Source organism: Sorex araneus, chromosome 7 (genome assembly GCF_027595985.1).
Source record: "Sorex araneus isolate mSorAra2 chromosome 7, mSorAra2.pri, whole genome shotgun sequence".
NCBI lineage: Eukaryota > Metazoa > Chordata > Mammalia > Eulipotyphla > Soricidae > Sorex > Sorex araneus.
Window position 1 is genome coordinate 35,176,505 of NC_073308.1, and position 24,076 is coordinate 35,200,580.

At 47.9% G+C, this 24,076-nt stretch overlaps 1 protein-coding gene across 1 annotated transcript; it reads left to right on the forward strand.

The window, feature by feature from the left end:
* The first annotated feature begins 7,252 nt into the window (after nt 1-7,252).
* On the forward strand, nt 7,253-22,116 carry TIMM17A (translocase of inner mitochondrial membrane 17A). The gene is made up of 6 exons (XM_004610027.2): nt 7,253-7,350; nt 11,964-12,063; nt 12,179-12,242; nt 18,686-18,814; nt 19,498-19,608; nt 21,264-22,116. Exons 1-6 carry the CDS (start codon nt 7,325-7,327, stop codon nt 21,347-21,349), a joined length of 516 nt encoding a protein of 171 aa, XP_004610084.1. The 5' UTR covers nt 7,253-7,324; the 3' UTR covers nt 21,350-22,116.
* Nucleotides 22,117-24,076: the final 1,960 nt, after the last annotated feature.

A 24,076-nucleotide genomic window follows, 5' to 3' on the forward strand; every position in this document is an offset into this window, starting at 1 on the left:
TCCGGGGCCCAGGGCAAGTGGACCCCGGCTGCTCTCACTGGTGTCCAATTAGCCCCACAACTGCCCGCCCCAAAGCCAGAGGCCAATCACGGAGAGCGGGGCGGGCCTGGGCGCTGACAGAGCTGTTTGAAACTTGAGGACATTCCAGGGAATCTTGAAGCGCTGTGTGACCAAATTTAGTACCGAGCATTTAGCCTTTTAAAGACAAGGGGGCCACGCCATGAGAAAAAGAGAGAAAAATGCAGAGGGCGGCTCGGCGGATCAGGACCGCAGAGAGCCAGAAACACAGGGCTGGGCTCTCGGGGCCTGGCGCAGCGTGGGGGTCCTCTCCGTGCGGGGATCCCTGCTTCTTTGGGACTGTTTTCAGGAAGGGACCGGAGGACTCCGGGTTATTGGCAGCACTGGGCGAGTCTTCTTGTAGACCCCCAGAGCCCCACCACTGCCTGCCCACCCGACAGATCCCTTTTGCCCGGGCCCCAGGGCTGAGCAGCGGGCCCCAGGCGCCGGTGACCAAGGGAGTGAGGGAGTGTACCCACAGTGTACCCCAGACCGAAAACTGGCAGGACCTTTGGGGCTAAAGTAAAAACTGGTCTGCAGAGGTCTGGAAATGCCGGGGGGTGGGGGGTGTGGATAGGGACACTCTTTTGAAACTCCAAGGCTCCTGTTATGTGGGTATATAGGTGGGAATTGTGGGCTGTGGAGGGAGGGGGAGTCCACACCCAGCAGTGCTCAGGGCTTGCTCCTGGCTCTGTGCTCAGAGATCACACCTGGCTGGGCTCAGAGGACTACGTGAGGTGCCAGGGATGGAACCCAGGTTGTGAGCAAGACAAGCGCCTTAACCCCTACACTCTCTCTCCAAGACTCCTGGGAAGTGGGGGTAGCCCCCCAGCTCTGAGTGGCCTCTGCCTTGGCAGGGGGGGATCTTTCCCAGCCCTCCTCCTTGGGAAGCACCGAGGAGCAGTTGGCAGGGCGCCTCCTGCATGGAAATGCAGGGCACAGTTCGGCAAGTCTTCAGGTGGACCTAAGTCTGGGCTGTTGGGAGCGATCCTGTTGCAACAGGGCTGGCAGGGCACGGGGCAGGCACTGCCACCGCCCATCCATCATGCTGCCTGCACAAGCCACCCCGACATTCAATCTCCTGCCCCCTCCCTCGTGCCACCAAATCCCTTTTAGAAGCGCTGGTGTAACCCATCAGGGTAGATGCTTCGATCTTTCCTGGCGTCCCTCCATCCTGAGCTGGAGAGAGACAGTCACTCGATCAGCATTTGCTGAGTCCGGGGATCTCAGGGACAAAAAGCTGGCCCTGGTACGGATGCCCACAGCCCAGCGTCGGGTTAAGGCTGAGGAGCACGATGGCAGGCGGCTGGGAAGGGAGTCGAGCGACAGGGCCGGTCACCCGAGGGGAAGAATGTAAGAAAGGTGCATAGGATCTTGGGGGTTGTCCTGTACACATTTTGGGGAGGGGGTCTCTCAAGCATGCCCCATCATGGCTTGGTCCAGCCCTGCTGGCCTGACAGCACTCAGACCTGAGCACTGTTACTGGTTACTTGGAGCTGGCAGCTGCCAAGGCTCACCCACAGTGCTCAGGAAGCCACACGGTGCCCTGGCTTGGTGCACGCAAGGCACTTGCTTTTTGAGCTCTAGCCCCGGCGCCCTATTTGTTTATTTTAGTGGTGCCAGAGATGGAATTCCTATTGGATGGAATATTCTGCCTCTGAGTCCCAAGCACAGTGCCCAGGTTGTCATTTTGAAGAAACACACACTGAGCACTCACTCGGTGTCACGCACTGTTCTCAGCAAAAGAGATTTAGCTCGTGCCACCGCCACCGTCGTCCCTGCCTTCTGGGAGCTCACACACTATCGGGGAAGAAATACGTGAGTGAATAATTTCAAATGATTCCTTGAAAAATTCAGACCGGGGCTAGAGAGATGGTATGGGGGTAAGGTGTTTGCCTTGCCAGTGACTGCCGTGGGTTCGATCCCCAGCATCCCATATGGTCTCCCGAGCCCCACCAGGAATGATCCCTGAGCACTGAGCCAGGAGCAGGCCTGAGCACAGCTGGCCCAATACCCCATCCCTAAATTAAGTCTGCAAAATGCTTCAGAAGAGAAATACAGAGGAAGAGGTTTCCAAACTTATTTGGCCTCCTGTCCACTTTGCAGATAATGTCCCTCAGGGCTCCCCGAGAAATCTACCTTCTTTAAGTGAGCATACAGAAGGTGCCCACTAAGTGCACAGGAGGTTGCTAACATTCCTCCTTCCATGACTCCATGACCCCGGGGGCGGTATTGCCCACTCCGGGAAACAGTGGGCCTAGAGAAAGCACGTTAGGGGAGGCCGGTTCCACAGAGAGCACAGTCTCTGCATGCGGGAGGCCCCAGCTCAAAGACTCCCAGCTCCTCGTGCTCCCCTGAACACCACCAAGGGTGACCCCTGACCCCAGGCAGAATGAAACAAAGATGGTTCCAAGTGACCTGGGCTCTGCAGGCTGCCAGATCTGGGTTAGGGCCCGGTTTGGCTACTGACCAGGCCGGGATACTGGACCAGTGCCACCCTCTTTGAGACCTGCTGTCACCGTGCAGGAAGTAAGGACAGCAGTTGAACTGACCTTGTCAGACTGTTGCAGACATTGAATTTGAACAGACACAGGAAACAGTTGATGAGCTGGCACGACACCTATTCGTGGCGATTAGAATTATTTCTATTTACCCAGCCTGAATTATTTCCTCATCCCATCACTTTTCTCATTGTTCCCTTTTTGTTTGTCAGCAGTAATCAGCTTGTGCTCATGCTCACACACACACACACACACACACCTTCTCATTCATTCACTCATCAAGCATCTATTCAGCTACTGCTATGGCTATAACCCCAGGAGCTGTAGATGCAGAGCACTGAGCCACATCCCTGACCCCAAGACACTGATGGTGTAGAGGTGAGAGTAGCAGCCCAGAAGGCACAGCCTGCAGCAGGGTTTTGTTAGAAATGCTGGGTGACAGATAGAGAAGGGAACACCAAGTAATATGTGATTGGAGATCCTGTGCGGGAAGGGAGATGCATGCTGAAAGTAGACCAGAGACTGAACAGGATGACTACTCAATACCCCTATTGCAAACCACAACACCCAAAAGGAAAGAGAGATATCAAATTGGAATGCCCTGCCACAGAGGCGGGGTGGGGTGGGGGGATGGGATTGGGAGGGTGGGAGGGATACTGGGTTCATTGGTGGTGGAGAATGGACACTGGTGGAGGGATGGGCTCTCAAACATTGCATGAGAGAAAAACAAGCACGAAAATGTGTGAATCTGTAACTGTACCCAAACTGTGACTCACTAGTTAAAAAATAAATTAATTAAAATAATTAAAAAAAAAAGAAATGCTAGGTGAAGGGACCGGAGTGGTAGTTCAGGGGTTAAAGATGCTTGACATATATGACTGAACTGGGTTCAATCCCCAGCACCCCACATGGTCCCTGAGCATGGCCAGGGGTGATCCCTGAGTGCAAAGCCAGGAGTAAGCCCTCAGCACTGCCGGGTGTGGTCCCCAAACATCAACCCCCGAAAAAAAAAATGCTGAGTGGAAAGGGTGTTGTTTCCTGCCTTGTTAGCAAGTGTCTAGCCAAGCCCCACACAGGACAGCCAGACTTAATTCTCATTCTGGCCCAGAAGGGGCTCTCGAAAGGAGGTGTCATTTTTCTACCCCAACCCCACCCTGGCTTGGTTTGGGTCTTCCCCAATTTCTTTTCTACCCTTTCGTATCACTGTCTCTGAGGGCAGCCCGTCCCCCAGTACACTGAGAGCAGTGATCCCTCCAGCCCCCACAGTCTTTGCTCTCACACTTTCTGCCAAACAAGTTCACTCTTGCCAAAGAAGAGGGCCTGAGCCCCACCCCCCAGCCCCATGCGCACGCCCATTGGCTCCTGTCCATCTGGCTGCAGTGGCCTCTGCTACAAAGACGACCCCCAGAGTCCACACCCAGAGCACCGGTGTGGCCTTCTTATCAAAGGCAGGAGTCCCCGAACCTCTGAGCCTCTTTGATGCAGGCCCCACAATTCCAGACAGCAAATTCTCTTGTGCTGCATTGGTCTCAAGTTTTTGGATCTTGGGGCTCCCTGCCCCTGCTTGATGAGCGTCTCCCTTGAAAGGCTGGAAGAATAATAGAGCGGGCAGGGCACTTTCCTTCCACACAACTGACCCGGGTTCAATCCCTGCACCCAGGCGGCCTCCTGAGCCCAGTCACGAGTAGGCTCTGAATGCAGAACCAGGAGTCAACCTTGAGCACCGCTGAGGGTGGCCCCCAAATAAACAAAACATCAAATAAGTAAAAAGGCATGCGGGCTGGGGCTAGACAAGTCCTGTCTCTTCTAGCTTCTGCCTGCCCATTCGGCAGGGTCCATGATTAGTCAAGCTCAGAATCCCCTTCCACCAGAAAACAATTCTTCCAGGACACTGGGGAATCTGGCATGGTTGGGGCTGGAGCAATAGTACAGTGAGTAGGGCATTTGCCTTGCATGTGGCTGACCTGGGTTCGATCCCTGACATTCCATATGATCCCCCGAGCAACGCCAGTAGTAATTCCTGAGTGCAGGGCCGGGAGTGACCCCTGAGCATTGCCAGGTGTGACCCAAAACCTTAAAAAAAAAAAAGAAAAGAAAAAAAAATTGGCATGGTCTATGCTCCAGGAAAAACAAACAAACAACATCAACGAAGTACCATAGAGAGACAGGGAGAGAAAAATGGAAACGAGAACTCCAAGATCACGAGGGGTGGGTTGGGGAGGAGAGGACGGAGTCAGAACCAGTTTAACTAATGCTAGCGGTGATCATCATTGGACGGAATAGCCACAGGAAAGTCACATTTTCGGAAAACAATGTGGCAGTGTCGTAGAGCAGATAAGGACACAGGCTCTGGAATCAAGTGGCACGGGCTCAAATCTGAGATGTGTGAGCTTGAGTAGGTTATTTAATATCTCTGAGCCTCAGGAAATAGAAAATGAAGATAGTAAAAGTGCCTTCCTAAAGAACAGAAGTACCTGGTACACAGGTGGTAACTGTTGTTTATACTATAAAGCGCTCAAACTGCAGAAAATAGCATCAGACACAACGTAGGCACCAATGGATGATCACAACGATCCACCCTTAGCCACGGGAAATCTGCCCCAACTCTCCCAGTAGGTGCCGGAAGACACACTTAGTACTGAACTTAATACTGCACTAAGGTCTCACTCAGTGGTGCTTGAGGGATCACATGTGGTGCTGAGGACTGAGTCCAGGTCACTGTTGCCACATTCTCATGCAAGACCTTGTCTCCTGTGCTCTCTCTCCACTGTCAACCCCATCTGGACTATTTTTTTCCCAACACATACCTATCTATGATAAAGTTTAATTTCTGTATTAGACCCAGTAAAAGATGAACAATAATATAGAACGATTATAACAACACAGTGAAAAGTTATGTCAATGTTGTTACTCTTTCAAAGTATCTTATTGCAATGTGTGTGTATATATATATGTATATATACATATATATAATATGTATGTGTATATATATGTATACATACATATATACATGTTTTGTTTGGGGTCCACAGACAGTGGTGCTCAGGGCTTGTTTAATCCTGGCTCTGCACTTAGGAATTACTCTTGGAGGGCTTGGGGGACCATATGGGGTGCTGGAGATTGAACCCAGGTAGCCCAGGTGCAAGGCAAACTCCCTACCCACTATACTATTGCTCTGGCCCCTAGAGGTAATCTTTTTGGCCTGCAATTTGACTCAGGCTGACTCAGTCACAGCAGCCCAAAACTGAAACCACAGATAAGGGAAGACAACTATTTATATTGTTGACCCTGGAGTAATGTGGGTTGAGGAGACCAGGAAAATTCAGGTAAGACTATTCACTCCCCCTAAAACTTAATCACAATCTTCCTTTGGGATCTAGAAAAAAATATCCTTGCCATGTGAGAATGCAAATCTTTAGTTAATGAAATATTTATATCCACTAGATCTGGAGCACTCACTGAGCATAAACTTCTTTTTTTTTTTTTCAGACCACACCCAGTGGTGCTCAAGGCTTACCCCTGGCTCAGGGATGACTCCTGGCAGTGAAATCAAGTGCAGTGCTCGAGTTGGAACCCAGGTCAGCTGGCTTAAAGGCGAGCGCCTTACCACTATACTATATCTCAAGTGAATATGGAATTTTTTTCCTTTCCTTTCTTTTCTCTCTTGCTGTGTCTGAGGATGAATTCCAGGACCTCATATTTACAAGCAGGTGTGTGAGCCATATTTGGGAAACTACACATGGAATTCTCGCTTGAGTTCCTTATTCTGAGTTACATGTTGCCCATCTCCCTGGCTCTCATTTGAGCCTATATAAGTAGATTTCATGACAATATCACTGTCCAAAAAGAACATCTTGCGTCTGCAAAGCCAGTGAGTAGTTTGAAATGTTCTTCTCACATACAAGATGCAGGTTACGAAGAAGTCTGTATCTGCTCATCTTCAAAGGTTATGCAGGAAACTCTCTTCCTCTTCCCTGCAGCTGCCTAGATTCAGTGCTCGGACTTTCGTGTAAAATAAACACGTGCATTATATAATCAGTCTCAAAAGTGCAGAATTGAGGGTTCATTTAGACAGACATTGCAAAAATGAGGTTTTTGCCAAACTTAAAGGAGAGGGGAGAGAGACGTGCTCATCCTTTCACAATCTTTTATGGACTAAACACCCCTCACACCAGGGACGGGCTCTGTGGTCTCTGTGCTTTAAATCGCGAGCCCCAGATCGGCCCTGATGCCGGGTATTTCCATTTTACACTTGTTGAACATATGCTCTATTCCAGGGGTGGCAACTAGTAACAGCTAAGACACCACGCTGAAGGATTCAGGAATCATGAGGATTTAGGCAGCCTTATCCGTTAGCAGGGGCTGAAGCGATAGCACAGCGGGTTTGCCGTGCACGCGGCTGCCACGGGTTCGATCCCCAGCATCCCATCAGTTAACCTAGTACTGGGGGGAGGGGAAGGAGAGAAAAGAAAGAAAAGCGAAACAAAGCCGGGTTTATCTGAGGTCACCGAACCTTCAAGGACCAGGTAATTCGACCTCCGAGTCACCCAGCGCGGCCCAGGGCAGCCTTCGAGGACCTGGGCGGGGCGCGCCGCGCCGCGCCGCCCCGCCTCCGCGCGGCAAATGCCCGGCTCTCATTGGCTGGAGGGGAGAACACGGCGAGCCAATCACCACGGACCTTAACGCCCTGCTCTCGGGATCACTTCCGCTGCTGAGGTCAGGCACCGCCCCGCTCGGCCGGCATCGCTCAAGGCGCTGGAGTCAAGATGGAGGAGTACGCGCGGGAGCCTTGGTGAGCGTCCCGCGGGCCCCTCCGTCCCCTCCGTCCCCTCCTCCTCCTCCTCCTGCCCCTCCGCCGCCCCCGTCCCGCCCCGTCCGCGCTCCTCCTCGTCGCCGTGCGAGCCGGAGCGGCCACTCGGCTTCCCGGCCGCGTCCGCCGCGCCAGCCCCGCACCGGGGTGACCTTGCGGCGGCCGGGGCAGTGGCCGGGACGCTGGGCTGGACGGAGCCTCGGGGCCTGCGCCCTGCGGGGCCGGGAGCGCCCCCCGGCCTCCGCGGTGACCTTGGGCGCCCCTGCGTCCGGTGCGGGCGGCGAGGCCGGGGCGCGGGGCCCGTCCGGGCGCGGAGGGCGGGTCTGGCCGCGGGCACGGGGGAGCCCCGGGGGGTGCGGACGGCGCGACCCGGACGCGGGAGACGGCCGGCACGCGGCTCTCGGCGGGGCCGGGTGCGGGGCGGGCGCTTTCGCGCCCACCGCCGGGCCCGGGTCGCTCCCTCGCTCCGTTCCGGCGCGCGGCCTGCGGCCTGCTAGTCGGTTGTCCGGTTGTTCCCTTTCGCTAACGGTTTTGGTCTTCCGGTTTGCCCTGTTTGGGACCAGCGTTTTCTCCCGTCACCCTAGGCCGGACTGGAGCCTTTTTTTTTTTTTTAACCCCCTGCATGCCTTCCCTCCCCCCCCCCCCCCGCCACACACAGACTCCCCAGTCTGACCCCCTACACTATGAGTCGTCTGAATTCTTTAAAATCCTCCGCATCAGCCCCCAGTTGTAGGGATCTTACCTGGAGTCCTTAAAGCTTCTTACAAAAGGGAGTTAGTTTCCTAGTGGCTTCCTGCAGCCCTCTTTTAAGGCATCATATGGACTCTTTTTTTTTTTTTTTTTTTTTTTTTTTGCTTTTTTGGGTCACACCCGGTGATGCGCAGGGGTTACTCCAGGCTCTGCACTCAAGAATCACCCCTGGCAGTGCTTGGGAGACCATATGGGATGCTGGGAATTGAACCCGGGTCAGCCGCGTGCAAGGCAAACGCCCTATCTGGTCGGTGTGCTATCGCTCCAGCCCCTCATATGGACTTTTCTTATTATAAGTACTTCTTTTGGTTATTACCCAGCCACCCTCCAAGTGGAAGGAATTAGGGGGAATGTAGTACTTGGTTTGTATTTTTAATTGCTTCAACTAAGTACTAGTACTTTTATTTATTTTTTGAATAAAATGTTTCTTGTTGGTTTTGGGACCGTACCTGGTTGTGCTTAGTCCTGGCTCTGCACCCAGGGGTCACTCCTGGCAGGTTCATGGGACCAAAAATGGGATGCCAGGGATCAAACTCGGGCGCAACTCCTACAAGGCAAGCACCCTCCCTGCTGTGCTTTCTCTCAGGCCCTAGGTACTGTTTTTGGGAAAGACTGGGGGTGTAGCTTGATCCTTTGTGTGTGTCAAGCCGTGGGCTTGAGGTGTAACGCCAAAATTCCCATTGTGATTTTGAGTCTCTGTTCAGATGATGATGGAGAGGAGGCCAGAGTCATCTTACATGGCTAAAGATCAGTGATTCTATAAAAATTTTGTCTTGCAATGCCTCTGTTGTCTGCTTAATCAGTTTAAGTGGGTGTTTACTAAACTTGCCATATTTTGACCAGTAGCTGTTCTTGTTGCCTGCATTTGCCCTTCGTTTACATTTTTCCAGAGTCTGATGTCAGCCTTCCTCTTGTGTAAGAACACTTGGGTTGGGTCAGACTGTTCTGAAACGGAAAGTGCCTCCATCTTAGCCTTTGCTTGAGCAGAGGAGCAGTCGTGTGCCCTCTATCCATACAGTCTGTCTTTACTGCTTCCTAAAAACCACACTTTAAAAAAATATTTTTTTTTTAAATTTTTATTTTTGGGCCACAGTGCTCAGAGGATGCTCCTGGCAGGGCTCAGGGGACCTTTAGGATGCCGGGGATTGAACCCACGCCTGCTGCATGCAAGGCAAATACCCTTCCCACTATACCGTCTCTCCAGACCCCAGAACACCCATTAACTCCAACTCTACATATTCTGTGGACTAGACCTAGTTTACACCACTTCCTGTTCTTTGGCTTTTGTCGCATACCCACATGGAAACTTCCTTGTTTGATTGGAAACACCCCCCACTGCGCCAGGCATGCGCCCAGGCATGCACCCAGCCTTTTGCGCACTTCCCAGACCAGTAACTTGTGATTCTCCTCTCCTTGTAGTGTCACTGACCCACTTCTCACACGGGCCACTCATTTGTCCTGATCATTTTTCCTTCTCGGGTATATGTTTGTTTGTTTGTTTTAATTTTAATTTTTATTTAATTTTTTTTTTGCTTTTCGGGTCACATCCAGCGATGCACAGGGGTTACTCCTGGCTCTACACTCAGGAATTACTCCTGGCGATGCTGGGAATCGAACCCGAGTTGGCTGCATGCAAGGCAAACGCCCTACCCGCTGTACTATCACCCCAGCCCCACGGTTATCTGTTTTTAAAGACATTTTCAGAACCCTATTGTAGCCTCTCAAAATGCTGCTTCTCAAGCCTTCCAAGTGACATGAGAACGAGGGCCCCAGGTTGGGTCCCCAGCCCAGCACGGTTCCCCGAGCGCCACTAGGGTAGCTTCCACTGCCAGGTGTAATTCCAAAAACAAAAATAAGTAAACTGGGCTGGGGAGCTAACCCAGAGGGCCAGAGGGCCTGCCTGCCTTAATCCCTGGCATAACTGGGAGTGGACCCCAAGCACTGAGCCAGAAGTAGACCCTGAGTACTACCAGGGTGGCCTCCAAAACAAAAATAAATATATAAGTAAATAAAGTGACACAGGGCTCCCAGGGATTCTTTCAGTGGGTGGATTGTGGTTCAGCAATCCATGTGGGGCCCAGAAGTCTACTTGTCTAATATTCCCAGTGTCACCGATTTGGATTTTATTCTCAAGTATGTACGTATTTATTTTTGGTGATGCTAGGCATTGAACACTCAAGTGTGTGAGGCATGAGCTGTAACAAACCTGGCACCACTAATCAAGCCTTGGGTAGCAAGGCCCAAAGCAGCCTTGTTGGTGCATTAAGACCTAGTTCAGAACAAAGCCCAGCTCTGTCTTGATACTTGAGAAGGATAGAACATCTTTTCTTTTTTTTCTTTCTTTTTGGGTCACACCCAGCAATGCACAGGGGTTACTCCTGGCTCTGCACTCAGGAATTACCCCTGGTGGTGCTCAGGGGACCATATGGGATGCTGGGAATCAACCCGGGTTGGCCACGTGCAAGGCAAACGTCCTACCCACTATGCTATCGCTCCAGCCCCAAGGATAGAACATCTTGACTTCAGGTCTCCGTGTTTGTCAGCATTGGAAATTACTCATTGTTCCGATTCCCTGGTAGCAGCAATTTGTTCATTTACAGATTCACTTGAACAGGTAGATGCACACATTTCGGTATAGAATTTAACTTGTGAGACCAAATATGCCAAAAACAGCAAGTCTCACAATGAAGATGTTACTGGTGCCCGCTCAAGCAAATCGGTGAACAACGGGATGACAGTGACAGACTAAATAAAAGAAGTTTCTTGTACTTGCAGTGGGTTGAAAATGTTTTTATTAACTGGGCCAGAGAGATAGGGCAGCAGGTAGGGCCACATGACTGGCCTGTGACCGACCTGAGTTTAATCACTGGCACCCTCTTTATAGTCTTCTGAGCCCTGCCAGGAGTGATTCCTGAGTGCACAGGCAGGAGTAAGCTCTGAGCATAGCTGGATGTGCCCCTCACCCCCGCACACACACAAAAAGCACTTAAATTAAAAAGCACTTTATTATTGATTATCGTTATTGGTGCTACAGGCCAAGCCCAGAACCTTGTGAATATAAGTGTCACTGCTCCATCCTGGTTTCTTTCACGGCTCTATCAGAAGCCTGTATCCTCGATTAGTTGCTCTAGTTTTGATCAAATTACCCAAATTTCAGTATTTTGCATAAGCGAGCGTACTACATCTGGAACTTATCATTAGACATCATTTTACAGTGTGTTGATTTAATATAGTCTAAAGTTCCAAATGCCAACTTGGATCAAGCCCAGAATTTCAGACTGAATTTTTTTGTTTTGGTCACACCTGGTGATGCTCAAGGGTTGCTCCTGGCTCTGTGTTCTGGGGATCGTGTGGGATGCCAGGGATTGAATCTGGGTCGGCTGTGTGCAAGGCAAGCGCCCTACCCGCCTACTATCTCTATGGCTCCAGAATTTTAGACTTTTAAAACTTAATATTATTTTCTTCTGTGCTTCCTGAATCTCAGCTTTAAATTTTACAGCATCTGGGTCTGGAGAACTACCTTGATCCCTCCAAGACTGCCAAGAATGTTGAAAATGTAATGTGCTAGCACAGTTTCAACTTCTAATACATATGCCAGTTGTCAAGTGAATGAATAAAATGCTGTTAAAAGTTAGGGACAAGAGCCATGCCATTCCTTCTAACTTAGAAGACTTGGTCAGTAGGTATGGATGTTCAGAATCCTTTGTTTTTTATTTCATTTAAGATTTCATAAAAATTGGTTTATTAAGCCAATGTTTTTGGTGGCTGTGGAATCTCTTGCGTTTCCTACTCTGTTGGCAATGAAGGTTTTATGGTTTGTCATCTTCCCGCCCCTCTGTTCTTAGCCCCTGGAGGATCGTGGATGACTGTGGTGGTGCCTTTACCATGGGAACCATAGGCGGTGGGATCTTCCAGGCCATCAAAGGTTTCCGCAATTCTCCAGTGGTAAGTGGACCTTTATTTGACCATCATTTTGGGGACCCAGGGCTGCTGATACTACTATTCACGACAGTCTGTTACATTTCTGATGTTTTTGGTGGCCACCTTTTGTTTCCTTTAGGGAGTAAACCACAGGCTGCGAGGGAGTTTGACAGCTATTAAAACCAAAGCTCCGCAGTTGGGAGGTATGCTGAACCTTTCCTTTTTATTTATCACAGAATATTTTTCTCTATTTGAAAATGAAATTTTTCCCCCCTTCTCTCTTAGAGTACACCTGTTGGTGATTTTGATTCAGTCCAATAGCTTGTCACAAAGTATTATCTATAGAATTTTCATGTGTGGAAATAACTTATTTGGAAAGTTAACTTGAGTTGTTGTAAACATGTAGAAAGTATTCTCTGTTCTTTGAGTGTTTGCTGGAGTTATTTTTGTTTTGTTATTTTCCCCCCCTTTTATTCCTAAGAAAGACTGCGTGTTTAAACTCAGTCTTATGGTCAGGACTGGCATTTGGGGGGGGGGGCACTATAAAGCTGATGAGGATGTGATCTGAGAGTGGGGGTTTCATCAGGGAGAAACTCAACAAGCTAACAAGCCGGATCAGTTCCATTTGAAGCTTTGCCCCTTTGGGCAGTGTGCAGACCAGTGCCAAACTGAGAATTCACTGCCCTTTGTGAACTTGCTTATTCAGATGATGGGGGATTTGAGAGAAAGCTTACAGGTATTTTTGTTGGTTTGTTTTTTTGATTTGGGTCACTCCCGGCTCTGCACTCAGGAATTGTTCCTGGTGGTGCTTGAGGGACCATATGGGATGCTGAGGATTGAACCCGGGTCGACTGCGTGCAAGGCAAGTGCCCTACCTGCTGTACTATCTGGCCTCCACTTAGGTTATTTTTCTTTTCTTTCCTTTTTTTCTACAGATTAGGTGGGTTTTTTTGTTAACATTTTTTAAAAAATTTTGAATGAAACACCATGAGATATAATTACAGACTTACACACTTTCGTGATGACGTTTCAGTCATACAGTGGTCGAGTACCCATCCTCCACCAGTGCCCATTCTCCAACACCAGTGTTCCCAGTTTCCCTCCCGCCACCCCCCCACCTCTGTGGCAGGCACATTCCTTTTTACTCTCTCCTTTAGGATGTTACGGTTTGCAATACAGGTATTAAGTGGCCATCATGTTCAGTCTAAAGTCTACTTTCAGCACTCATCTCCTGTCCCGAGTGAGCCCTCCAAGCATCCTTTGCTTGGTGATCCCTTCTCTGTCTCATCTGGCTTCCCCGCACCCCCCTGCATGTGAGGCCAGCTTCCAAGCTGTGGAGGAATAGAGGTTATTTTTCACTTACAGTGAAATACAGTCTAATTGGAAAGATTATATGTAACCTATGAAAATGATTTGATACTTTCAGTCATTCCTCAGTAACTGCATCAGGGGAAATAGTGATCTCTTACTTTCTAGAAGAAGCTATTGAATAGCGGTAGTGACCACTTACTGGCTGCTGTCTTTAGCTCAAACATTCTGCTAAATATTTCAGAGCATCATTTTATTTAACCCTTACAGAAACACAAGAGCTAAGTACTACTGTTCTCATTTTCCAGATAAAGGAATTGAAAGGTTCTGAGGGTCGAAGAGATGGTCTTTTCCTTCCCTCTGTAGTTACTGTGCCCTGGGAGAGTAAGCAGTGGGGACTGGTGGGTTGAGGGAAGTGCAGGGAGGTGGGTTTTGTTTGTGGTGATGGTGGTTGAACCCAGGGCCTTGCACATCCGAAATGTTTCCATGTTGTTTCAGGAATGATAAATAGTGGTAGTGGCCCCACCAAGCCCTAAACCTCCATATGTGCCTAAAAAATACAGGGATCTCGTGTAAAACCCAAGATTGAATTGTGCTTGGGGGAAGGGAGGTCTGGGCGCCATTCCCGGGGATTCTCAGCTGACCAGGCAGACAGGGAAGGGTGGTGGATGCTAGGGCCTGAGAAGACAGTGGTGCTGGGGCTCCACCTGGAGTCTGGTACATGCAAGACACGTACCTGAACCCCTACTCTCCCGCCCCAGTGGTGCTTTTTTACAGGGCACTCTGGGCAGTGCTTTGCCTGCTACCATACTGTTTGGCGCCACCAGGGCTACACCTGGTGGTGTCGGTGATCCCATATGGTACCTGAGCCTTGCACATACTAGATACGTATTATCACCAGTGCTGTCTCCTGGGCCCCCAGGCAGGTTTCGGGGATTTTGTTTGCTTTGTTTTGGGGCGAGGGCTTACTCCTGGATGTGTGCTCAGGGAACACTCCTTGTGGAGCTTAGGGGACCATCTACAGTTACCATCTGTGGTGTCAGAAATGGAGCCCATGTGCAGGGTAAGTGCCTTTACCCCAGTAATGTCTCTCCAGCCCGCTCATGCAGGGTTTTATGTGTTCTGAAAAGCTTATTAGCAGTGAATAGTGAATCAGAATTATATCAGTTTCAGAAAATAAAACAATCACCTGTCCTAGCCAGAAGAGACTTTGAGAAACTTAATTACAGAATATAATGTGGTATCCTGGAACCAAACAAAAAACCCCCAAGGAACTTTACTTAATATGCCAGTAATGTCAATCATGACACGAGAAGTGCTAATGAAATAAGATGTGGGAATTGGGTCAATGACTTTGCTTTATCTGAGGACACTGAATACCACCTTTGTGACTTTCTTGTCACTCTGAAACGATTCTAAAATGAAACATTTAGTGGAGCAAGATAGTTTTTGTTGAATAAAACTTAGAAAGATGTGAGGAGAGAAAGAAATGTGTTCAAGGGAGAGCCATGAGCTAGAACAGCAAACAGAGACATAGAAACAAGTGAGCAAGTTCAAGGACTTGAGAGGACAAGCCTCAAAAATTCATTTTTAAAAGGGCGAACGAGGGCCAGAAAGATGACTCAATGGCTGGGTGCGTGCTTTGAAAGTGGGCGGCCCAGTCTCTATCCTGACACTGAGTGTTCCCCTGCCCATTGCTGGGAGGGACCCTCAAAACAAAACAAAACCCAAACAACCATTTTGGAACAAATTCTTAGCGTTTTTTGGTGTTTTCTCTACCCTAGATATTTCCCCAAGGAACCCTGGGTACTATCCATTGACAGCAGCTTTTAGAAGCCCAAAGCTGACCACTAAGTGTATTTCCTAAGGGGGGGTGGCTGTTGGTAGGCCTTTGTAATATCACTCCTGTGCGCATGCATAAACACATTCATAAATGCGAGTCTGTGTTTGTATTGAAGATGGTGAGTGTGCGTGGATTCCTCTAATTCTAGTCCAGCCCCACTGGCCTTGGTCTTCTCCCCGTGAATATCTCCCTCCTTGGCCTGCTGTGTCCGGCCCTTCACCACTCCCACCCTTGCTGCCAGGCTGCCTCCTTGGGATGCTCCCTACTCCGCCCATGCGAGGCTCCCTTTTGCGGGGACACTCCTCACCCTGCTTGTTCTCATGATACCCATTCTCAGGGCCAGAGAGTTAATGCAGGACTTACGGTGCCAGCAAACTAGTCATTCTGCTCTACCTCAGCATCTTCTCTCTCCCAGCAGTTAGTGACTCCTGCCACTACATATGGGCCCGCACTCCTGAGTACCACTGGTGTGGCCCCCAGACAAAAACACGTAAATCCCCCTTCTCGGTCTTATTATTCCTTTCTTCCTGGAGTGTGGGGAGATTTCTGATTCTTGTTAGGGAGGTGGAGGGATAATTCTGACATACCTAAGCGTCCCCTCTCCTCAGGCATAGAATTACTGAAAAGGGGGCTGGACTGTGGTAGGGCACTTGCTCTTGCATGTGGCTGACCCAGGTTCTATCCTTGGGACCCATTATAGTGTGCTGAACCCTGCCAGGACTGTAGCGCCAGGAGTAAGCCCTGAACACCACCAGGCGTGGTCCCAAAACCAAAATACAAAAAAGAATTACTGGGAAGAAGTTGCTTGTTTTCATGCAGCCTGTTGGACTGAATATGAAAGGAAAGCTTATACTATATTTTAACTGCTTCTCCTTCGTATATACAGATTGATGTAAGAGCTGAAAGAAGATTCTGGTCCAAACATTTGGTGGGATCAAGTTTAAGCGTGTGTGTGTGTGTGTGTGTGTGTGTGTGTGTGTGTGTGTGTTTCTGTTTAGTTTTGGGACCATGGCCATCTGACAATGCTCAGGACTTTGCACTCAGGTCACTTCTGACAGGGCCTAGGAGACCATATGGGGTGCTGGGGATTGAAGCCAGCTTGGTTGAATACATAGCAAACACCCTTCTGGCTATACTATTGTTTCAGTGCATTGGTGTCTGGCTGAAGAGATTGCTCATATGACTAGAATGTACCTTTGGGGTCTGTTATGTTTTTGCTGGGGGGGAGGGTTGGTCCCCACACTGGGAGATACTCGGGCTATTCCTGATTCTGCTCAAGGATGACCTCTGGTGGTGCTTGGGGAACCATATGTAGTACTGGGGATTTGAACTGGGTGTGTGTATGTTTTACTTTACACGATTGCTACTGTACTTTAAATTATTTTTTGGTTTTGGGGCCATACCCGGTGATGCTCAGGGATTGCTCCTGGCTTTGTGCCCAGGAATTACTTCTGGTGGTGCCTGGAGGACTGTATAGGATGCTGGGGATTGGACCCTGGTTGGCTGCGTGCAAGAGGAGCACCTTACCTGCGGTACTATAACTCTGGCCCCAGAACTGCATTTAAAAAAAAATTATTTTCATAAAATTGTTTACAATAATTGATTACATTCAATATTTCAACACCAATCCCACCACCATTGCATATTCCCACCACCATGATTTCAAATTTTCCCACCACCAAAAGCCTGCCCCACAGGCAGATGCTAGACAATTTATTTTGTATTGCTTGTTATGAATAGCATGAGGTGTCTTGTGGCCTCAAAAACCGAGATTCATTTGTGAGTATCTGGATCATGGCCATTAATGCGTTTTAATGGCACCCGGAGGCAGTTTGTGGGCGTGACAGCCCGAAATCCACAGGGGAGGGATACAGGAAGGAGCTCCAGATCCCTTGAGACTTGGAGTTAGCAGTCCCTGGTCCCACATACCTGGGTTTTTATTGGGTTCTGGAGGTTTGCTGCCACTGGGATTCATAGGGGGCAGGTGATGCAACTGCATTCTTTTTTTTTTTTTTCTTTTATCACCATGTGTGAAGTTACAAAGTTCTCAGGTTTATGTCTCAGTTATACCGTATTTAAACACCTTCCCTTCACCAGTGCCCATATTCCACCACCAAAATCCCCGGTATACCCCCACCCCAACTGTATAACTGATGAATTTCACTTCATTTTCTCTTCACCTTGATTACGTTCCATATTTCAACACAAAACTCACTATTGTTGTGGGAGTTATACCCCCAAACAAGATAACCCTACTAAGGAAGCATTTGATAATTAGTTTTCCATTAAAAGAGTGTATGTTTTCAGGTGTTTTTTTTTTTTTCTTTTTGGGTCACACCCAGCGATGCTCAGGGGTTACTCCTGGCTTTGCACTCAGGAATTACTCCTGGCGGTGCTTGGGGGACCATATGGGATGCCGGGGATCGAACCCAGGTCGGCCACGTGCAAGGCAAACGCCCTATCCACTGTGCTATCGCTCCGTTCCCTGTTTTCAGGTTTTAGAAAAGGTCGGATGTGTCCCAGTCCCGAATCCCGGAGCCGTGTTAGTTGCTGCTCAGTGTCGCCAGGGCTCCATCTGGAGAAGGTGTGCTGGCTGCATCTCCTCCGTCCGGCTCCCCGGTGTTGTTGGCCCCAATTCGGGTCTGGAGCATTTTCGATGCAACTGCATTCTTAAGAGTAGTTTATTTTGAGTGCAAAAGTAACCTGTAGGATTTTTAGTTTTGTGCTTGAGGAATAAAGAATAGCAGGGAGAGAGGAGAGATCAGGTCTGTTCTCTTGATGTTCATGATTCTCACCCTTGGCATCAATTCATTTGCCACTTGAGCTTATCACGTATTAGTTACAGACCTGTGACACCTTCCAGAGTAGCTGGATGTCTTGTATTCTCTTGGGTTTTTTGATCAAGTAAGATGCTCGGGGATAATCAATGAGGACAATAGAAAAAAACTGATATTGTAGAGCTCTGTAAGAAGAAAAAAGGGGGCAGCTGATCTTGTTTCGCTTGTTGCTGTTGATGCAGGTTTGAATGTGTAGGCTCTTTCCACCCCCCAACTCCTCAGATCTGGCTTGTTTCTTTTAGGTTTTGGGCCATTGCTATTATTACAGCGATTTTCCAGTCACTATAATATAGCCCAGGCTTTGTTAAGAAGATAAATATTCTTTTTTGTTTGTTTGTTTTTTGGATCACACCCAGTGATGCATAAGGGTAACTCCTGGCTTGTGCACTCAGGAATTATTCCTGGCGGTGCTCAGGGGACCATGTGGGATGCTGGGAATTGAACCCGGGTCGGCTGCGTGCAAGGCAAACGCCCTACCCGCTGTGCTATCACTCCAGCCCCAAGAAGATAAGTATTCTAACCTTTGTTTAGTGCTTAGTCAAAACTCGTGTTTGCATGCCCTTGAAGTGTGAGGGTTTTAAGAACATAGTGAATGTTCATCATATTTTGACTGCAGTGTTATTAAGATGAAGAGTCATTTTGTTTCGTCTTTAAACAGGGAGCTTCGCAGTCTGGGGAGGTCTCTTTTCCATGATCGACTGCAGTCTGGTTCAGGTTCGAGGGAAGGAAGACCCCTGGAACTCCATCACGAGCGGCGCCTTGACAGGAGCCATACTGGCGGCAAGAAGTGAGCACTCGGGGCTTTGGAGAGGCTCAGCTGGCCTGACTAGTGACATTGTCCCCTCTAAAGCCAAATTCCTCTTCCTTTGGTAGAGCAAGAATGGATTTGGTGACTCGGGCATTTGTTTGGCCTGTTTGAGAATGAGAGGTCATGGTGGGCTGGGTATTCCATGGGTACAAACCGTTCAAGCTCCTCCTTCCATTTGTAGCAGCAAATAGAAGGGCAGTCTACCACCTTTTCTGTGCCCTTTTTCCTCATCGTACTCTGGAAATTACTCACTATATGTACCACTTGGCGTTGTCCTGGATAAACACCCAAGAACATCTGCTGAATCTTTGGCACAGAGAACATGGGATTTTTTTGGCTTCATGGTTTAGCCAAGGGGTTGACAAACTTTACCTGAAGGGTTGAATAGAGAGCGTTCAGGCTCTGGGGGTTGAGGTCTCTGTGACAACGACTCAGCTCTCTGACAGTCGCCTGAACGTAGCTGTGAACAGTATATAATTGAACATGTTCCAGCAAGACTCAAGAAGAGGAAGGAGCTGGATTTGTCTTTTGAGCCAGAGTTGACTCACACCCGGTCTTGGCCAGTCAGAAATGGGGGTTAATGTGTGGCCCTGGGACTAGCTCTTATCTTTACTTTTAACCAGGCTTCTCGTGATTAACTTCTCTGTGATCATTGTATTTAGATGGCCCCGTGGCCATGGTCGGCTCCGCTGCGATGGGTGGCATTCTGCTGGCTTTGATCGAAGGAGCCGGTATCTTACTGACAAGATTTGCCTCTGCACAGTTTCCCAACGGTGAGTCATCTTCCTGCTGATGCCATAGCTTACGTTCTGGGGTGCTCCCCAGATGTTTAGTTGGAAACACACTTTCTGTGCTGGAAAGGTGGTGGTTTCTGGTTTCGACGTGACTAATCTGTTTGCTGTGACTCGTGAGAGCCATGCTGTGAAGCTCTGCAATTGTGACCAAGGTGTTGCGGTTAGATTATTTGCTCTTGATTTTTTTTTTTTTTTTTTTTTTGGTTTTTGTTGTTGTTGTTTTTTGGTTTTTTGCTTTTTTTTGGGGGGGGGTCACACCCAGGAATGCAAGGGCTTACTCCTGGCTCTGCGCTCAGGAATTACTCCTGGCTGTGTTCAGAGGACCGTATGGGTTGCTGGGAATCGAACCCGGGTCGGCCGCATGCAAGGAAAACGCCCTGCCTGCTGTGCTATTGCTCCAGCCCCTGCTCTTGATTTTTCTTTCTAATGCTCAGGTTTAATCTGTGCTGAGTCATTTTAAAGGTGTTTGAAGAGAGACCCTTGTAGAATACTAACCAAATGAGAGTCTGTAAGTAACTTCCTGTTGTTCTAGAAGCTGCCCATAGTAGTGATGACATTTTTATGTGGAAAGACAAATACATTAACAGATAAGTGAGGGTATTTGTATCATTTACTTTGAAAAAAGCATACAGCGAAATAGTAGGAATTGACTCTTGTTAGGGGATTGACCTTTTTAAGGATCACAGGAAAAGTTTCTGAGAAATTTGTAATATGGGGGACTGAAGAGAGTACACACGGCCAATCTGGGTTTGAGCCCCGGCACCCCAAAGATCTCCCAAGCACTGCCTGGAGTGATCTCTGAGCACATCTGGGTGTGTCCCCATTACCAAAAATAAGTTGGCAATATAATTTGTTGCTAGTTGTTGTTCTATGAATAGGAAAAATTAAATTGTAGGCTTAATGATTGTTAAGCAGTAATGAAATGTTTGCTGCTTTTTTTTTTAAATGTATACTGTTTCTTGTAATGGTAGAAAACTTAACTTGCCTAAACGAGAATAATCCAAGACAGGGTTGGGTCTCAGGAGTAGGACACATGCCTCTTCTGTGTGAGATGGACTGTGTTTCTCATCCCCCTTACCCCTCCCCACCCCCCCCACCCCCAGCAGCACTGCAAAATGAATAAGAAAATGCACAAATAAGTAGGGACAGGTAGTTCGATGGTCAGTACTGGCACCATGCCGTCCCCCCAAACACTGCACAAGGGAGAGGACTCCTGTTGTAGAATTCATTCCCTAACTTAATTGCTTGTGTAAATTTGATTGCCGAGCTCTCTAAAGCACGACTTAGACTGTGTGGAAAATAATTTTAACTAGCTTCTGAACACATCAGGAGGTGTGAGAGATTCTTACAGTTTTTCTGTGGCAGCTTGTCACAGCAGTTGCTTTAAAGAAATTTGAATATTGCTCTTGCCATAATTAATCCATCTGACTTTCTTGGCAGAATAAGTGAGAGCCGTGGGCTCTAGAGCATGACGGAAGCCAATCTGTCGCTTGTTACCCCAGATTTGATGAGAGCTACAGTTGCAGTACATTATTTTCACTGAGTTGACCCGCTCACGCTGTGCATTGTCCTGTTCTTTGGAATGATGTAGCACAACAGACAAGCTTCTAAATTCTTTGCTTTCTTGATTGCAGGTCCGCAGTTTGCCGAAGACCCGTCCCAGTTACCTTCGACCCAGTTGCCGCCCTCCCCTTTTGGTGACTATCGGCAGTATCAGTAGGACTTCTTCCCCAGGATCCCGTGACAGGATGAGCTGTAGTTCAAAAGGGATTCCAGAAGATCGAGTTAGTCTTTTAAAAACATTGACGGGACAACTACGGCCAAACAGGCAATGAAGAGACACTCAACACTTTTTCTATTTAATGAAACATGGAGAGTGTAAAAGATTGTTCATTTATTTATTTACACTTGGGTTGCCTTTGTGATCAAAATAAATGTCTAATATCTTGAAAATCAAGTATGCTAAAATGCTTAGGAATTGAAGGACCGGAGGGCTAATAGCAGTGAGATTCAGGCTGTCGTTTGCTTGGACACTTCTCACCCAGTTTTGTATGTCCTGTTAGTCAAACAATAAAGCAAGCTCCTGGGACTCACTCTTTTAAGACAAGTTATAGAGTTCTACGTTTCATCCTTGACTACTTAAGATCGTGCCAAGTTCACTGAAAGTTCCCCGCATTTGATTGGTGGTAAATTATGTCTGAGATGAATTGTGCTGTGCACAGTGATATTATATGGATTGGAGACTGTGGTGAAATACCTTTACTTTGAAAATCAAATATACTTTGATTTTCTTGGTCTTGAGGATGGCAGATTGAAAAAAAAAGAGCGCTTTCTACCTTTGATGCACCCGTGTTTGATCATCAGAAACCTCAGCAGAAGCAGTTTGCTTCCTGTCTATCCAATTCTGAGGATTTGTGGAGGGAGGGGATCACTGGGGAAGCTTGGTTTTATGTGTGTTTGAAAATAAAATATATTGTTTTTAGTGTGTTCTAAGTTGCCAAAGCAGATCTACATAAAGGGTATGATTTGGGGTCTGTTGGTAAGTCCTGTAAAGTGTTGGGGTTTTTTTGTTTTTTTTTTTCCCCCCCAGAAAAGTCCATTCAATACTTTTTTTTTTTTTTTTTTGCTTTTTGCTTTTTGGGTCACACCCAGCAAATGCACAGGGGTTACTCCTGGCTCATACACTCAGGAATTACTCCTGGCGGTGCTGGGGGACCGATGCTGGGAATCGAACCGGGTCGGCCACGTGCAAGGCAAACGCCCTACTCACTGTGCTATCTCTCCAGCCCCTATTTCAATACGTTTATTAGGACATGTGATCTTACAGAAGGCCTGATGTTATTTATTCTTTCATTGTCTGTACATACATTGTCATGTCTACATGAGAGTGAGTATATGCAGGGGAAGCGAGCATATGGTACCTAGCATTTTTCTCAATGCTGTAAGCATTTGATTACTAGCTATGGCTAAATCTTTGGTGTGTGGTAAAATATGCATAAAATTTTTAGCCATTTTACATGTACGGTCCAGTGCTTTTAAATAGAGTGAATAAGGGGGCTGGAGGTTCTGCAGGTAGGGCATTTGCCATGCATATGGCCAACCTGAGTTTGATCCCCGGCATCCCATCTGGTCCCCTTAGCACCGCCAGGAGTAATTTCTGAGTGCAGAGCCATGAGTAACCCCTGAGCATTGCAGGGTCGGAATGTGGCTCCAAAAAAAAAACCCCAAAATGTAAATAAATAAATGGATTGTAGTGAAATGGTCACTATTATGTATACCCCAAACATGCATCATTAACGTAAACTACCCAGTCCCCATAGACCCTTGTAAACCACAATTTTGTCTCTGAATTTTCTTGTCCTAGGTACACCATATAACTAAATCACAATATTTCTGTTTCCTTTTTCATTTAGTGTGATGCTTAAGAACCATCTGTGGAAGCATATTTTTGGATGGCTGTGTCATTTTCCAGTGTATGTAGAACCCACGTTTTGTTTACCATTCATCTGCTGATAGACATTTAGATTGCTTGCTTTCAATTATTCTGAGTAATTTTGCTGTGACACTGAACTCCTGCCTTAGTTCTTTGGAGTATCAGAATTCTTCATTTTTTCTGAGAAACCCCCAGACTTTCACAGTGCTCGTGGCATCTTGTTATTACTCAAAATGTGCCAAGGATTTCATAGCTAATAAATATTGTACTTAAGTCTGGGCAGTTAAGTTTGTGACTCTAACTTTCAGTTAGTGATACAATGAAATAAGTGTCAGAAGAGCATTTTAAAGCTGAGATCTGTTGAATTGCAGAGAATGTGATTTACATTTTTCTGGCATGGGAGCGGTTTGGGCCACACCTGTAGTGCATAGAACTTATGCCTGGCTCTGCTCAGAGATCACTCCTGGCCTGCATGGGGTACCATAGAAGGTGCTGGAGCACACGCCCTACCCTCTGTACTCTTCTCTGGCCCCATGATTTACCTTTCTGTGTGCTTCAACATAGATTCTCTTTAATAGTATGTTCGTTTTTAAAAGGATTTTTTTTTTCTTTTTGGGTCACACCCGGCAATGCACAGGGGTTACTCCTGGCTCTGCACTCAGGAATTACTCCTGGCGGTGCTCAGGGGACCATATGGGATGCTGGGAATCGAACCCGGGTCGGCCGCGTGCAGGGCAAACACCCTGCCCACTGTGCTATCGCACCAGCCCCTAAAAGGAATTTTTTTGAGGTATCTCTGTATGTATTGCTGGTGTATTGAAGCAATCCTTGGTTAGGAATAAATTTTTTAGAATTAGGATTAGGGATAAGAGATGTTTGGCAATATGGACATTTCTAAAAAAACTAGAAATTGAGCTCCCATTTGACCCAGCAGCACCACTTCTGGGAATTTATCCTGGTGGCCCAAAAACAGCAGAAACACTGTCTGCACTCCTATATTCATTGCAGCACTAT

What these genes read in the sequence shown, in the direction of transcription:
- TIMM17A (XM_004610027.2), top strand. Translation starts at nt 7,325, where the DNA reads ATGGAGGAGTACGCGCGGGAGCCTTG. An exon ending in GAGTACGCGCGGGAGCCTTG is followed by an intron (nt 7,351 to 11,963) that starts GTGAGCGTCCCG and finishes CTCTGTTCTTAG; the next exon opens with CCCCTGGAGGATCGTGGATG. An exon ending in GTTTCCGCAATTCTCCAGTG is followed by an intron (nt 12,064 to 12,178) that starts GTAAGTGGACCT and finishes TGTTTCCTTTAG; the next exon opens with GGAGTAAACCACAGGCTGCG.